Source organism: Eretmochelys imbricata, chromosome 6 (assembly GCF_965152235.1).
Source record: "Eretmochelys imbricata isolate rEreImb1 chromosome 6, rEreImb1.hap1, whole genome shotgun sequence".
Taxonomy (NCBI): Eukaryota; Metazoa; Chordata; order Testudines; family Cheloniidae; genus Eretmochelys; species Eretmochelys imbricata.
In genome coordinates this window covers 69,900,826-69,916,683 of record NC_135577.1, presented here as the reverse complement: position 1 = coordinate 69,916,683, position 15,858 = coordinate 69,900,826, and the positions used below count along the sequence as shown (strand labels likewise).

The window sequence follows — 15,858 nt, the reverse complement described above, 5'->3', positions numbered from 1 at the left end:
AAATTCATGGGAAGAGACAGGTGACTAGAGTGCAGCAGGGACTGGAGCTGTCTAAGTTATGATCATCTTAGGCAGGTTATGCTGTAATATTCCAGATATATATGTGCTCAGGTATGGCATTATAGTGGATCTGATGCATTAAATGTCTTTGCTTGTGAAAAGAAATTACTAGGAAATAACCTATTTTAGTCAGTTTTCAAATACTGTTATTTCTAAACAAAATTTTTTCAACCTTGTTAATGGCACTCATCCTAAGGTGACATTGCCTTAAATTTTTAAAACATTTTGTAGTTATTCCAGCCCCAAATGATTTAATAAATCCATGCTTTACTTCCTTAACTGTTCTAAAATTCTTTAGCGTATGCATATAAAACAATAAGACCTGGCCAATATTTGGTGAATATGTTTGACAAATTACACCATTTTCCATCCAAAAAAATGCATTTGCCAAATACCTTTTTAAAAACAGATTCAACTAGCTGCATAGCTGATCGTATACCATTTGGCAAATACATTCCTCAGTGAGTACAAGTGAAATCCATACAACAATACATTCAAGGAATATTCTTTTCTGCAATTCAACTAGCTCTAAAAACAACACTGAAAGAATATAAATAAGACAGTATTACAAACACATACGAAACAAGTGGTCTGTGATGTAACTAGGATTTATGTCACCTTCTTGAAGCCAATTTTACAGTGTCAATTTAGTTTTCAACCAACAATGAACGTTTGAAGATATGCAATGTCCAAATAGGCATCTGAATTACAAAATGAATTGCATGGATTCAGATTTTTAAAAACAAAAAGTGTCAACCTAAGGCTGGCATGTTGGAATTTCTTGGCTCGAGCAGTTTAAGGTTCTATGGTACCCATAGGTCTGCCACATTTTTAAAGTGAGAACAGTGTTTGTATTTGAATATATAGTTGTATCTATCTACAACAAAAGATCCTAACAAATTCTTTGCATCAGTAACCCTACAGTATTGTTGGATGGGCCTCCCTTTCCAAGTTTATTTTCTGCTCATTCTTAGAGATAGAAGTTCATCAGGGCTCTGAAAAGAATGGTGTAGTCAATACCTCATCATGTAGTATGTATTCAACCATGAGCCCCCACAAGTCTATAAATGACGTGTTGTATCCTTGTTGGCACCGCTCTTTTAGCTCATTGTAATAGTACTTCAGACGGTCCAAGGTAAAACCCTTAATCTTGCATTTGGTCACATGCTTCCGAGCTTTATTGATCGCTTCCTCCAGATACTTCTGTGACCAGTTAGCATCTTCGTACAAGTTTGCCATAGTCCTGAGGAAGGGAGATAGGATGTTAAACAATAAGGGTAGGCCTACACTGGAAATGGAGATACAATTTCCAGCTTGGGCAGACATACTACCACAAACTCTTAGTGAGATAGCCTGCTAAAAACAGTAGTGTAGCTGAGGCTGCATGGACAGTGGGATGGGATAGCTGCCCTGAGTACACACCTAAGGTTTCAGATGGGATTGTTCTCATGGTGGCTAGCCCATCCTGCTGTCTGTGCAGCCATGGCTACGCTGGTAATTTTACTATGCTAAACCTAGCGCAGGTATGTCTACCCAAACTGGAAATTACACCTCCAACTCCACCGTAGGAAGGAATGGTCAGTGTGTATGGCCAGGATGTAAAATCCCACCCCTTCATCTTCCTATCTCCAATCCTAGCTGAAAGACAAGATTCAGTATGATGGATCAAGAGTATAATTGACATAATACGGAAAGGTAATAGATGTTTAAATAAATATACATTCTTAACAATTATTTGAACTCTACTTCTGAGATCTAAGACATATACAGTATCCACTAGGTGGCACAGGCAGTTGGTCAGTGTGACTGCCCACCACTTAGCTTATAGTATTTTTGCTCTCGGTGTAGACATAGGGAAATATGTGGGTTTATTTTTTATCTATAAAGTGTCACGCAAACAAACAGTGTTATATAAATAATAAATAAACAAACAGTGGCATGCAGAAAGATCAAATACAATTGTTGCTCATGTCCAGCTTACCATGTAGTGCCCGATAAACCAGTGATGTAAGAAATACTGTCCAAGATATTCAATTTCTGAAGACCCAACAGGCTGCCATACATTGCTGTTAATGATCTTGTCCCACCCCCTGTTGTCGTGATTGCCACCACTGGCACCTGCTCAACACACAGAGGAGAAGACAGGTGAAAAACAACTGAACGTCAGAAATAAGAAATGATTTGTATGAAGGATGGAAATGGTAAAGGCATGGATAATACCAATAAAAATGTCAGTTTGTGAGCAATTACATAATTCATGTTAACTACTTCCATTCCTATCTCCTAACTGAAGGCTCATATTCTGTTGCTTCAGATTTGTTTGTTTGTTTTTATTATACAATTGTTGACCAACTCACTATATTAGAATTCTCCTAACGAGCATCACCTGGAAGTCAGCATAAAAATATAGCCATTGCCCTACCAGAACAGTTAATTAATCCACGATTCTGTCTCTGACACTGGTCAGTGCTTCAGAAAAATGCACAACACCTTATAATAATTGGAATTGTGCAGTACAATATCATGGAGGTGCTTCCTGACCCCAACCTGATCATTACTTGATGTCCTCCTTAATTTACTAAGCCATTTACTTCTATAACATCCTGTGACAGTGAGTTGCATGGCTAATTATATGTTGCGTAGAAAGGTATGTTCATCTGCCTATTTAAATTTGTTACCCTTTAATTTCATCATGTGCTCTGCTGTTCTTTTGTCATGGAAAAGAGTAAATGAGTAGAGCTGGCTGGGAAACAGTTTTCCCGTCCCCCAATAATTTTTGAGAGGGCAAAATTTTTTGCAAATCAGTACCCCACCCTCCCACCCAAAAATCAGATTACGTCAATAGAAACATTTTGTTTCAACAATGTCGGGTTTGTTTTGATTTTGACCTTTGCAAAAATCGTTAATTTTTTTTAGTGTAACTTGCCTAAAAGTTCAAAATGAAAAGTCATTTTGAACTAAAAAATGAAGTCAGCCAAATATCCCCCTTACAACAGACATATTCCCACCCTGCCTCCATCATACAAACTACCTCCACTCAGCAACCGCAGACACTCCTCTAGCATTTACTGCAAACCTCCAGCCTGACAAGCATTTCCTTGATACAAATGAGCAGTGTACAAAAGGAACCTGTAACTCATGACATCAGGGAACTGTAGAGAGACTACTAGGGCTGTAAAGGCTTACGTCACCTGGCCTGCTCTGCCCCACCTCACTCACCATACTGCTACGACAGTTCCTATGTTCCCAGTCTCTCCTTCCAGAGATCTGGACCTGCCCTTGGCAGGTAACAGAAGGGAGAGGACTCCTGCCCTGCATGGTGCTGGGGGTGGAGGTGGGTGGCTGAGACCCAGTACCCTGGACATCCTCAAACTTTTGCCTGGGGATGTGTGGGAGGGAGAAGGTACTGGCAAGCTGTACAACTCCTAGACTCATTTCTCCCGCCAGTGGTCAGCACCTATCCAGGGAGTATCGTCTCTGTTCAAAGCTACCAATAAATGCAGCCTAATATAACTGATTAATCCTGGAGCCACTCACTGCACTCCTTGAAAGCAAATAATCCATTGCTTGTCATGACTACTCGGAAGAACCAGCTGAGCGCAACACTACCATTGGAAAGAGGGGGACACCCACAATTCAGTTCCACACATACTTCATGGTCCTGCAGGTCCTCCTCTAGCTGGAGCACCTTCTTCACAGTAGCAGCAACATACTTCTTCCTTTTACACAGGAAAACCTGCTCCTCTGTGCACAAGTCAAACCCAAAGCGCACGTCCATGTCTTTTGGCCTGAAACACAAACTACAGCAAACGTCGTCGTCTTTGATTCCCATCCATCAGCTCAGCAACGCCAAAAAGTGTATGCACATATATCATCACTTAGGACCTATATAGAGCAGACAATCGATAAACTCCATCATCAGACTTACACGACAGGCTATTTCCATACCTGTATAAAGACTGAGCAATGTAAGAAAGAGGGTGATATTTCTATTACCGGCACATGAGGAGCAACAATGTGGACAAAGGATAGGTCCCAGCATGTTTCAGGTTTCTTGCAAAAGTCACAAAGAAAATTGAGACAATTTGGGCATTTTTCATTTGCAGGGTCATTTTTAAACTCTTAGTATTTTTTCCTGTGTCAATCTATTTCTCATCAAACCACCCTGAAAAATTCAAATAGCACTCCGAGTTTGCAGTTTCATCTTGTGTTTTTTGCCCTTGCAATGAGGTTGTTTACAAAATAAAGGTTTAGTGTTCCTGTTAAACTGAATTCTGCAACACAACCTTAACTGATACAGCTACCACTGCACCACATGGTCAAATTCTGCCCTCAGTTAACTCATGAAACCCCACTGACTTGTGTGCAGTTGTACAGGTGTAGTACTGTGTATAATCTACTTCTAGTAGAAAACAGCTGGATAACCCCACTCTGTGTGCACTTCTTACATTGGTAATGAACGAGTATGCTATGCAAGGTCAATGTTCTATTGTAATTTGTTTATATTACATTATCACCCAAAATGTGGTAGGTGTTGCCTCAATATATACATGGAGAGCTTGCAATCTAAGGCACAGATCCTGCAAGACCTCCCCTCCCAAGTAGACCTCCATGGCCATTCGGGCTAATATAAGCGTCTGTCCTTGCAAACACTTAAGCACATGGACAATTCCAATGAATTTCCTCACATGAGTAAAATTAAGCATGTGCTTAAGTGTTTGCAGAATTGGGACTTAAAAGACAAAAACACAGATGGTGATTCATATCTGTGTGTTTGTCTTCAAAAATTGCTTCAGGATAGAATGCAGAATTTCCCAAAAGGCTTTGGTCACATTGCCCTCTGGTGGGTGCAAACTACACAGGATATTAGCTGAAATGATAGTTCATGAGCATGGATGTTTCATGGGCGACTACTATAATTTTCCATTCCCAGCCACTTTTGCAAAGCACACATCGTTCACTTACCAAGTTTAATCTTTAAAAACGAAGTCACTTAAATGATTTTCTGAATGTAAAAATGTGTCTGAATGTTTTCAGAATGGTCGGGAAAAAACCCTCAGACCCCAAAAAAGTCCCAAACAGCTGTATCTATTTTCTTCTGACTTTCTAATAAAGTTCACTTCTCGGTTGAGATTAAGCACACAGCTCTTCCTCCTTTCTAGAAAGCGGAAGAGTATAATTCATGTGGTCCTTTTTCTTTGCGAACTACAGTACTGTCAAGACCTGAAAAACATTTTTAAGACTGCAGTGACATATGCTCTACCATGTCTCCTCTGATCAAGTCTGACTGAATAATAGTCTATGAGATATTTCAGTTATAGCCAGATAGGAAACTCTTTTCCATCCTGCAAAAAAATTCAAGATTTTGAAAATTTTTCCCATCTTGAATCAGGATGAAGAGTCAGAACCTCAAAAATTTTCAAAAAACAAAATCTGAAAAAATTTCAGTTGAGGCACTTTGTTTTGATAATTCTGAAACATTTTGTTTAGATTTTTGACCTTTTCAAAAACATTTTTAACAGTACTATAATTAGCTTGAATTTTTAAACAAAAAGACATTTCAGCCTGGAAAACGAATTTTTCATTAAGAAAATATTGAAATGAAACATTTCAATAATTTCAAACCTTTTTAAAAAAAAATTTCAAGTCAAGAAGTTTTCTGAAACAGAAACTTTTCATGAGAAAGGGTCCATTTCAATTAATTGACATTTTCCAGTGAAACAGTGTTTCGTCAAAAATTCCCAACCAGCTCTAATTCCAATATTACATATAATATTAGTTTTACCTAGCAAGATTATCAGTTCATCTGAGGAGAAGGGAAGCATCAGTCAGCGTGTGTTTAAATTTCAGATTGCTGGCTAACCTCTGTTTTATGAGCCCCATGAAAATAATGACCATACTGGCCCAGACTTGCTCATGCAGAGGGAATCTTTGCTTAGCCAGCCACAGAAAGATTTCTCCAAGATAGGAGGCTTCTCCAGTGGCATAGAGCCATCCTGGCAGTGCCTAAGCCACTCTCTCCCCTTGTCTAGAGCAGAGGGCATGGAAAGGAGAAATGGGGGATCACCAAGAATCCTTGCATCCCAGTGATTCCCAGCAGCCACAACAGCTCCTTCAGGCCATTGACACCTGGGTCTGACCTAGCTTAGAGCAGCACCAGCATTGGGAGACCACATACGTGACTTAGTCACCTTTCCACCCTGCCCACACCTTGTGCTGGAAGACCTTCACCTGGACTCCAGAATCTGGCCAATTGTGTGTTATAATACAAACAACGTGTGCTCTTTTATGTTTGGTTGGTTTTTAAAATGCAATTATTCTCCGAAAAGCAACTGCAGCTATGGCAACATGGGATTCCATGTTTACTGTTTCAGTGATTCCATATCAAATGTGCTAAGTTTACAAGTAAAAAGTTTTTTCCCTGACTACAAATGCCTCCCGAAAGTCAAACTGCGTTCTTTTTTTCTTGTGCATCAGACCCAGTAATAAAGGTTCTGTCAGCCAAATTGTGCCTCAGTTACATCAGTGTAACCTCATTATCTTCACATTATGCTTTCAGTGATGCCTGTGCAGACACAACTGGTTGACTCTCAGTTAACATTTCTTTTGATGATGCATGAGAAGCAGTGGAACCTGTCTCACTCTCTCTTGACTATTCTGGGGGTAAAGTGGTGCCCCTCCCCTCCAGTGTCCCCCTGGACCAAAAATGGTGTAGGAAAGATCACCCATACTCTGGGAGTGCTAGGACACAGGCAGTGCCTCTCTTTCCAACCCCAACCAGGCAACCTCGGGGGACAACTGCAGAGAGCTGCCAGCCAGAGACTCCAGCTGGTAGGCACAGAAGCTGTCAGCTTTGAAACACTACACATTCCAGTCAAAACTTTCACTGGCTGTTTGCTCTTGCTCCACCTCCCTCCTTGCGAACTCTTCACATGAGTGTCACTCCCACCTGACCCTCTCCTAGTCTGTCTCTCCTCCTCATGCCCTTCCCATTCCTTTTTATTTCCATTGAGCTGATCCCCTCCTAAGAAAACCCATTAAAAAAATCATGGAACTGACATGATGTTTGCTGCCACCACATTGTTCACTCCGCTTGTGTGTGATACCCCTTCACGCACTCTGTCTCTGTCTTGTCTATTCAGACAAGATTTCTCATTGTTTCCTTGTGCTCTCCCATCTGTCTGTATCCATCTGTCATCTCTGGTCTTAGACTGAGATTGTAAACTCCTTGGGGCAGGAATTGTCTTTGTCCTAAGTTTGTACAGCACCTAGCTCAGTGGGGTACTTGACCATGACTAAGGCTCCTAGACACTGCGATAATACAATACAATACATGATTGATTCTGTCAAGTTAGCAAAACCAAAGAGGAGTACACATTACTTTAGTCTCAAAGGTCAGCAGATCTGACTGACAACAAACAGGGAACAGACCTGACAAAAATGTGCCAATTGTACACAGTCACTTTCAACACCGAATCGTACTTTAAATGTTTGCAGAAGCTCTTGACATACTGTAAGTATATTTTTCCCAAAACAAAAAACAAAATAAAACACACACACAGACGAAGAGGGCAGAGAGTTAAGCTGACAGTCATTAGCACTCTAAGGTTATGTCTATACTATGCAGCTTTTAGCGACACTGCTGACAAAAACTTCCATTCCCAATGAGCGGCATTAGCGTTGTTGGCCGGAGACAAAGCACTGTTCACACCAGCGCTTGTCATCCACAAAACTTTTATCTTTCAGAGGTGTATGTTTTTTAACACCTCTGAAGGACAGAAGTTTCGTCTTTCACTTGCCAGTGTAGATAATGCCTAAGAACCAAGATAAGATATCTTACCACTCTTTTGCCTTCACATGCAAGTCAAATGTTTTGTCCTGAAAATTAAGAAAGTAGATAAATTACCATCATATTTTTAAACCTTCCTTTCTCTTAGAGTGAGTTTTGCCTACTCTCCAATTAGCAATATCTAATTATAGCATATGCTCAAATAACTGCAAATGTATTTGCAGATAATGGAAAAATGCAAATGTACAATGGATACGGTAATAAGTGGAATAGTCTCATTCTATTTGGAGGTTTATTGTGGCAGGATGTTAGTAATAGAATGCAATATTAATTGTTAGTTTAATAAAATAGCATGTGTTAGGTATTACTTCTCCCTTTATATTCTATCAATAAATTATGATTGTCTTCAATATAATGAAGAAAATCAACACCGAAGGAACTGTAATTAAAGAATGTATACTGAAATTTCATTTTATCACCTACAATAATGAAAAGCCATTACCCCCATTTTTTATAAATGCATTCTGATACATGTGTGACAGAGGGATTTGTAGTCTTATAGATCATTTAAGTATAGAATCTTAAAGTTTCAGGTTTCAAATGGTTATCAGGACAAAAAAATTGATTGTTGCTATTTGGTACTTTAATAAAGTAGTATGATGATTTTTTGAGCAATTTTTATAAACCTACATAATCAGCTACACTTTGCACTACAATTATCATGTTAATAACTTTCCCGTATTAGTAAAAACTTAAACATAGTTAAAATATTTATTCCAAGAGGTTTGCAGCACTCACCCTTGCTATTGTTATTTTCTTTTGCAAAGGGAGTGAATTTAGAGGCAGAGGCAGGGATTCTTCTTTATCTGAGGTCTGCTCAATTAAAAGAAAAGTGGAGATGGTGGTGATTTATCACAAAGAGAAAGGGGCTAACCCTCCCCAAAACACATGAATTAGATTGATGTTGTTGTTTACATTCTACTCCAAATGATATTTTCGTTAAGGCTAATGATAACATACAACACAGTAATGCATCTTCTTTGGCAGTGTAACATCCAGTTGTGTTTGTTTATTCTTGACATAGTGGAACAACACGGAATCTCTATTCCTGAGACTGGGGTCAGCGTCCAATGAAATCTTCTGGGTTTCTTCATAGGATCCTTTGACTGTAAGTGTGAGCTCTTCCTCTGAAGACAAAAGACAGTGAACAAGGAGAACCTTAACTGTAGGTGCCCAGAAACAAACTTTGCATGACTTATACACTGCATTCACTGAGAAGTTCTTTGCATCGTCCTCATAATAGTGGTTGCTTAGTAAATCTAGAGACTGCCCCCAAAAGATTCTAAAATCCCATAACAAATATTCAGGTAAATGAGGATTCAAATAATTCAGTGAGTCACTGAGTAAGTGCTTTAATTGGAGGACTCTAACCAAGATTTAGATTAGAATTTTGATTAGAAGGAATGTCATACTCCTTATAAAAGCCAAAGGTCCTAATTGCAAATCAAATAGAGTGATTTATCAGTGTCTTTCTGTGATAACAGCTCAGTAGCAATGGTGGGGGACAGGGATCAGCATTCATGTCGCACTCCCTGTCAATACCTGGCCCAGCCCAGGGAAGCTAATGATCCATCCAGCGGACCAAATTCAGTGATGAATCCTGGTCACATGCCACCTGAGGCATGTTACACATACAGGAAGAAGCAGCAGCAATGGTGGTGTTATAGCTGAAATGATCCTTCCATTCAGTGGTGCCAATTCAGATACTTCTTGGAGATGAGGTGGGGGCAAATTCCACTCCTTCCTCCCCTGGCAAGGATCCCATTCTGGTTCCCACTCTCACAGAGACCCTAGGTCTCCTCAGCCAGAAAGTACCCTGTTTCTTATCCACACAGCTCATGAGCCAGTGCTGCCAGAAGTCAACTTCTCTGCGGACTCCCCTGCACTTCGCAGTACAGAAACAAACTTCCCACACACCAGATCGCAACACCCTTTGGCCTGTCTGCTCCTCAATCTGCATCGAGGAGCAGGCAGGTGAAATTTAAGCAGCATTACGAACCCATGTGACAGGTCACAACATCACTCACTGAAATTTGTCCTGGCAACCCCTCTATGTCTATAGAGGGGTGGCCGGGTCAAATTTCAGTGGCGTTGCAGCCACAGCAGTGATCCTGATTGCTTCACAGCAGCCCTTCTGATTTAGTACAGGACCACTGCTTAAAAATGCTTGAGCCATGGCCTCCCCCGCTTCACAGCCTATGGAATTTTGAGCAAGAGCAAAACCTTGCACAGATGCTTGCATCCCCACGGAGATGCTGTCACTGTTCTCCTATAGGATCAAGACCTAAGCCTCTATATTTCTTGTCACTTGTAGTTTTCCCCAGAAAGTACCTTTCAGACACAAATTTCCGATTCCAGGGCTCAGCAATAGCTAATCAAAGCATTTGGCTTTCCTCCCCCACCCCCCCTGCTCCTATTCATGAACTGTCTAACAACAGGTAATGATTTTTCAAAAATTGTTCAATGTGTAAATCTTGGGAAAGAACCCACCTATTGAAATGTGTACGCAAGGAGTATCAGAGATCCCTGCTACATTAAACAAGACTGATTTTATAAACATGGGCCCCATTCCTGCAATAAGATCTGTTTGTGTGGATCCCCACATCCATGTGTAATCTCATATTTAAATCCTTGAGACACTTTATTTTTGCTCAAACAACTAAAAAAAAAAACCTTTAAAAACCTTTGAATTGGTATGTACACAGGCCTAAATGAAGTCTACAGATTAGGCCTTATTTGCAGAAATTTAGTTATGAAATAATATTTAAAAGGTCAATGTCAGGTCAAGTCTAGCCCCAAATTTACATTTCATACATAAAAGGTTCACAAAACCTAAAAACAACAGAAATTTTTCCACAATGTTTTGTTAAAATTTCAGCATAAACAGTATTCTTTGAATAAAGAAAAGGTGGTTGTGAGAGCCAAAATTTTAAATTTTCTGACTGTTGTTTGAGTCTCAAATGTAATGCTATTTTAGTGAGAGGGGTTTTTGGGCCTTTAAAGTATCATATGACAGTCAGTATCACCTACATAATCATAGAAATGTAAATGTAGGATTGGAAGGGACCTCAAGCGGTCATTAAGTCCAGCGCCCTGCATTGAGGCAGGACCATCCCTGACAGGTGTTTGCGCAATCTGTTCTTAATAACCTCCAATGATGGGGATTCCACAACCTCCCTTGGAAGCCTAGTCCAGTGTTTAACTACCCTTATAGCTGGCAAGTGGCTCCTAATATGTAATCTAAATCTCCCAAGGTGCAGATTAAGCCCATTATTTCTTGTCCTACTGTCAGTGAACAGGGAGAACAAATGAACACAGTCCTCTTTATAACAGCCCTTAATAATGGATTATTCATTTTCTAACTTTGATTATAACTACAGAATCATAACATATAAATAGCCAGTTAATGAAGAAATAACCTCACTTGTGGATTGTTGCTTTAGCTTCTTTGCCTGCCCATTAACTTCCAAACAGGAAACTTCACGTGACTGTAACAGAGATGACCAAATAAATGACAAAGAGTGACACAGATGGAGTTCTAAGTGAGTCACCGTGTTCTCCATTAACTCCTCTGGGTGATTAAGCAGTGACAACAAAGGGAATCATATCTAGTCCTTAGATGCAGGGACGGTGACAGTGACATATCGTTTCCATGTTGGGGAGTATAAAGGAGGAGAAAATAGGAGCATCTTACAAGTATGAACAGAAAAGTAATGTAACTCCTCAAGGGAGGGGGAATAATAGAATGGAAAGCTATTCAGATAGGGGTTTGGTTTTTTTGAGAGAATAGCTTGAGAGAATAGCTTGAGAGAAGCTGTTTGTGTGTGTTTTATCACTTTTAATAATTAAGCATTAACTACTTTAGGGAACAGCATAGGAGTAGTGACTAGCGAAATTCTCACGCCTGCATTAGGAGGTGGGAATACTGGGTGCTCACAGCTGCACCACTTTCAGTCTTTGGCAGAAGGTGACTCTGCTAGAATAGCAGAGAGATCCCAGCTATCCCAGTTCCAGGCTGTCTCTCCATAGGAGCGTGTGCTTCGAGCACCGGACAACAAGTTTTCCCAGTGCTAGCAGTTGTGTGGGACAGGAAAGATCACAGGAAATAAAAGATTACCACTAGTACTCCATTAGTAATGATGTTTTCAGGACAGTCCAGACTACAAAACAAAATTAAAAATACAAATGTCATGATTAGTATTATTTAAATGACTAAGTGTATCAGACACAGACTTTCCCCCTCAACATTTATATTGCTCATTTACATTTATTTATTTATTTTAACTTATAGATGTCCCAGAAGAGGGAATAGCACTAGAAGCCAGTTCTACCATATGGGTATTATGCAAGTTTCCACACACTTCTTTAACAGTGGAAAAGAGAAGTTGACCTTTAAAGCCCCTGATATTCCAGCCCTGGAACTGTGCCAAGCAGACGCTGTGCGCTGTGTCAGAGCATGCAGCGGTTTCTTACATACTCCATACTAAACCTCTGAAGAGTTTGAGATCATTAAATCGGTCTGAATGGTTCAAACCCAGGCCTCCATAGATGAAAACCTGATACATTAATCTAAGATTCCATACTAGCACAATGGGGGGAGAATTTTCTATACTCGTTTTAAAGGTGAACGGCAAAATGGAAATGAAACTCAAAATAATGCCAGAGAGAGAGAGAGAGAGAGAGATAGTAAAAATTTCCCCCTCTCTGATAAATAAGGCAATTCCTGATCTATTCAAGATATCATATAATGCATCATTCTTTAATATTACAGTTGCAAACTCACATTTCAGCCGTGTAACTCATGTTATTAGTGACGTGTGGAACATAGTCATAATAATTTAGAGTCAGATCCTCAAGTTCATGTACATTGTTGCTCTATTGATTTAAATGACTTCCACCAGTTGAGAATCTGGCCGTTAAGTTTTAAATATGTTACCCAATATTCTTTCCTTTATCAGGCTAACTGTTATATGGAGATATATAGGGAACATGAGCAGATAAAATCAGAGATGGATGGTATGTTATTCTGGAGGGTGTGTGGAAATGCCACAACCTGCGCCCTACACATTCGCAGTTACACAAAGCCTATTCCAGGAAATGGACACCAAAGCTCCTGATATTTGGTTTCTGTGTTAGTAGTTAAAGTTGTAGTTAGACAGATACAGTCATTACAGTCCTTGTTTCTGGCAGGGGTGAGGAATTATGTTGTGTTTAATAAATACAAGATAAGATGGATTCCTAGCTAGATAAATATGTACTTTTTGAACTCTTTCATAGGAAGACCTGGCCTTCCCGTTTTTCAATAGCTGCCACACACAGCTCAGTGGCCTCTTGATTCATGAGCCCACTCTGGACCTGATTCTGTTCTCAGATATGCTACTACAAATCTGGAATACATGTACTGAAGACCATGAAGTTACAATGGTATAAAACCTGGGTGAGCTCAGGATCAGGCTACAAGTCTGGGTTTTCATGTCACCTGCCTCATCTCCTGAAAATTCCACTGTCCTGTGAACATGGTAAAGCATCCTTTCTAACACTTTATTGGAATAAAGAAACAATTATGAGTCCCAAAGCTACTTTGTCTGTCCCTCTCCTTCACTTTCAAGCTTCTACCCAGAACCTTCCTCAGTCCCACATCATGCCTGACTTTCTGCTTCAGATTTAAAGAAACAATATACATAAAGCTTCAGAAGCCACCATCCCCTGTGCCTGATGCTCTGATTTCCTTCTGCAGGACCCAAAACAGCTAACTAATGTAATCAGCTGCTCTTAGCACCCTAGAGGAAACGTCTAGAAATAATATACCAGAGTTAAAGCAACTAAGGACTGTTTATTTACTAAAAACTGCAAAAAACATACTTTCACCTTTTGCGATAATTATCTTTTAACATTCACATTTTACACAACTTTTTGTACATCTATTTACATTTATTTCTTCTATTTTACATGTTTTTTAAAAAATATTTTCCTTCACATCTCCAAACAAGGGAGGTGGTGTGTGTGACATGAAAGCCTTTGGAGGGGGGCTGAAGGGCCTTCAGTCTTCTAGGAACTGCAGCAGAAGCACCTCCTCAAGTTGGGATATCTGAAAGACAGACAGAAGGAAGAAAAATGTCAGAGGCAACAACCCATTGGGCCCTCGAGGTCCCTACAACCTCTTTATACACTGACAGTACCTTTTGGTTTGCCAGGATCTGCCACAAGTCCTTGCCTGCCCCCTGGTATCAGGGCCTAGGCTATATTAGATCACGGAGAAAGGGAATATTGGCCAAGCGAAGCCACCCAGCCAGCCTGGATCCTATCCCTTCAGCACCTCGCACAGGGTTGCCCTGTTTCTGGATCCTACCAGTGGAAACATGAAAGAGAAAGGAAACATGAGTATTGATTAAACACAAAGTTTAATACACAACAAAAATCAACACAAAAGAACCACCTAAATAAAAATGACTTACCTCCTCAGTCACTGCTACCCAGGGGCAAGCAGTTGTCACCCACACACAGGCCTGGGCTATGGGCCCATAGGCAGTTGGGCAATGTGTCTGCCATGGCTTGGCTCAGCTGTTGGTGCAAAGGCAGTCTGCAGGTAGGCACATGCACAGCTACTTGGGCTGGTCAGAACCAAAGTATCTGGTTCTTGGACCGTACTATTGGTATTGATACTAAAAAGTGGGGCTCTGCAGGTAGTGGTGTAAGGAGTGGAGGCAGAAGGCTAGCGAGGGTTTTCATCATAGTAACAGAAACCAAACAACCAAAATCTTTTCTTCCCTTTAAATCAAAGTTGTCAAGGTTCCTCCCCCACTCTGAACTCTAGGGTACAGATGTGGGGACCTGCATGAAAAACCTCCTAAGCTTATCTTTACCAGCTTAGGTCAAAACTTCCCCAAGGTACAAAGTATTCCACCCGTGGTCCTTGGAATGGCCGCTACCACCACCAAACTAATACTGGTTACTGGGGAAGAGCTGTTTGGACGCGTCTTTCCCCCCAAAATACTCCCAAAACCCTGCACCCCACTTCCTGGACAAGGTTTGGTAAAAAGCCTCACCAATTTGCCTAGGTGACTACAGACCCAGACCCTTGGATCTTAAGAACAATCCTCCCAACACTTGCACCCCCCCTTTCCTGGGAAATGTTGGATAAAAAGCCTCACCAATTTGCATAGGTGACCACAGACCCAAACCCTTGGATCTGAGAACAATGAAAAAGCATTCAGTTTTTTACAAGAAGACTTTTAATAGAAAATAGAAGTAAATAGAAATAAAGAAATCCCCCCTGTAAAATCAGGATGGTAGATATCTTACAGGGTAATTAGATTAAAAAACATAGAGAACCCCTCTAGGCAAAACCTTAAGTTACAAAAAAGATACACAGACAGAAATAGTTATTCTATTCAGCACAATTCTTTTCTCAGCCATTTAAAGAAATCATAATCTAACACATACCTAGCTAGATTACTTACTAAAAGTTCTAAGACTCCATTCCTGGTCTATCCCTGGCCAAGCACAGCATACAGACAGACACAGACCCTTTGTTTCTCTCCCTCCTCCCAGCTTTTGAAAGTATCTTGTCCCCTCATTGGTCATTTTGGTCAGGTGCCAGCGAGGTTACCTTTAGCTTCTTAACCCTTTACAGGTGAGAGGAGCTTTCCCCTGGCCAGGAGGGATTTCAAAGGGGTTTACCCTTCCCTTTATATTTATGACAAAAGTTAATTGGAATGAATGCATAAAATAATTTTCATGTTGCTGTCTGGTGATGAAATAGTATGGAAAAGTCAAATTAACATTTTTTTAGAAGTCAAAAGGCATATCTTTCCCACTGATGTCACACAGCAGGCCAGACTCGTGAAATCAACAAAGGAAAATGTTAAAGGATCACTGTAATGTGCTGCAACCACCTTTCTGGGCCTGTGATTACACTTTCTAAATAAAGCTATTATTAGAAGATCTTG

At 40.3% G+C, this 15,858-nt stretch overlaps 1 protein-coding gene across 1 annotated transcript in view; it reads right to left on the bottom strand.

Moving 5' to 3' along the window:
* The window catches only part of LOC144266546 (cytosolic phospholipase A2 epsilon-like), an 82,855-nt gene that overhangs the window by 12,657 nt on the left and 54,340 nt on the right, over window positions 1-15,858 (bottom strand). Inside the window, exons 9-16 of the mRNA XM_077819980.1 lie at window positions 12,027-12,069; window positions 11,329-11,397; window positions 8,873-9,034; window positions 8,648-8,725; window positions 7,901-7,938; window positions 3,713-3,848; window positions 2,042-2,178; window positions 1,081-1,303 (exon numbers count right to left, since the gene is read on the bottom strand). Coding sequence (XP_077676106.1) covers window positions 1,081-1,303; window positions 2,042-2,178; window positions 3,713-3,848; window positions 7,901-7,938; window positions 8,648-8,725; window positions 8,873-9,034; window positions 11,329-11,397; window positions 12,027-12,069 — 886 coding nt within the window. The remainder of the gene's footprint in view (window positions 1-1,080; window positions 1,304-2,041; window positions 2,179-3,712; window positions 3,849-7,900; window positions 7,939-8,647; window positions 8,726-8,872; window positions 9,035-11,328; window positions 11,398-12,026; window positions 12,070-15,858) is intronic.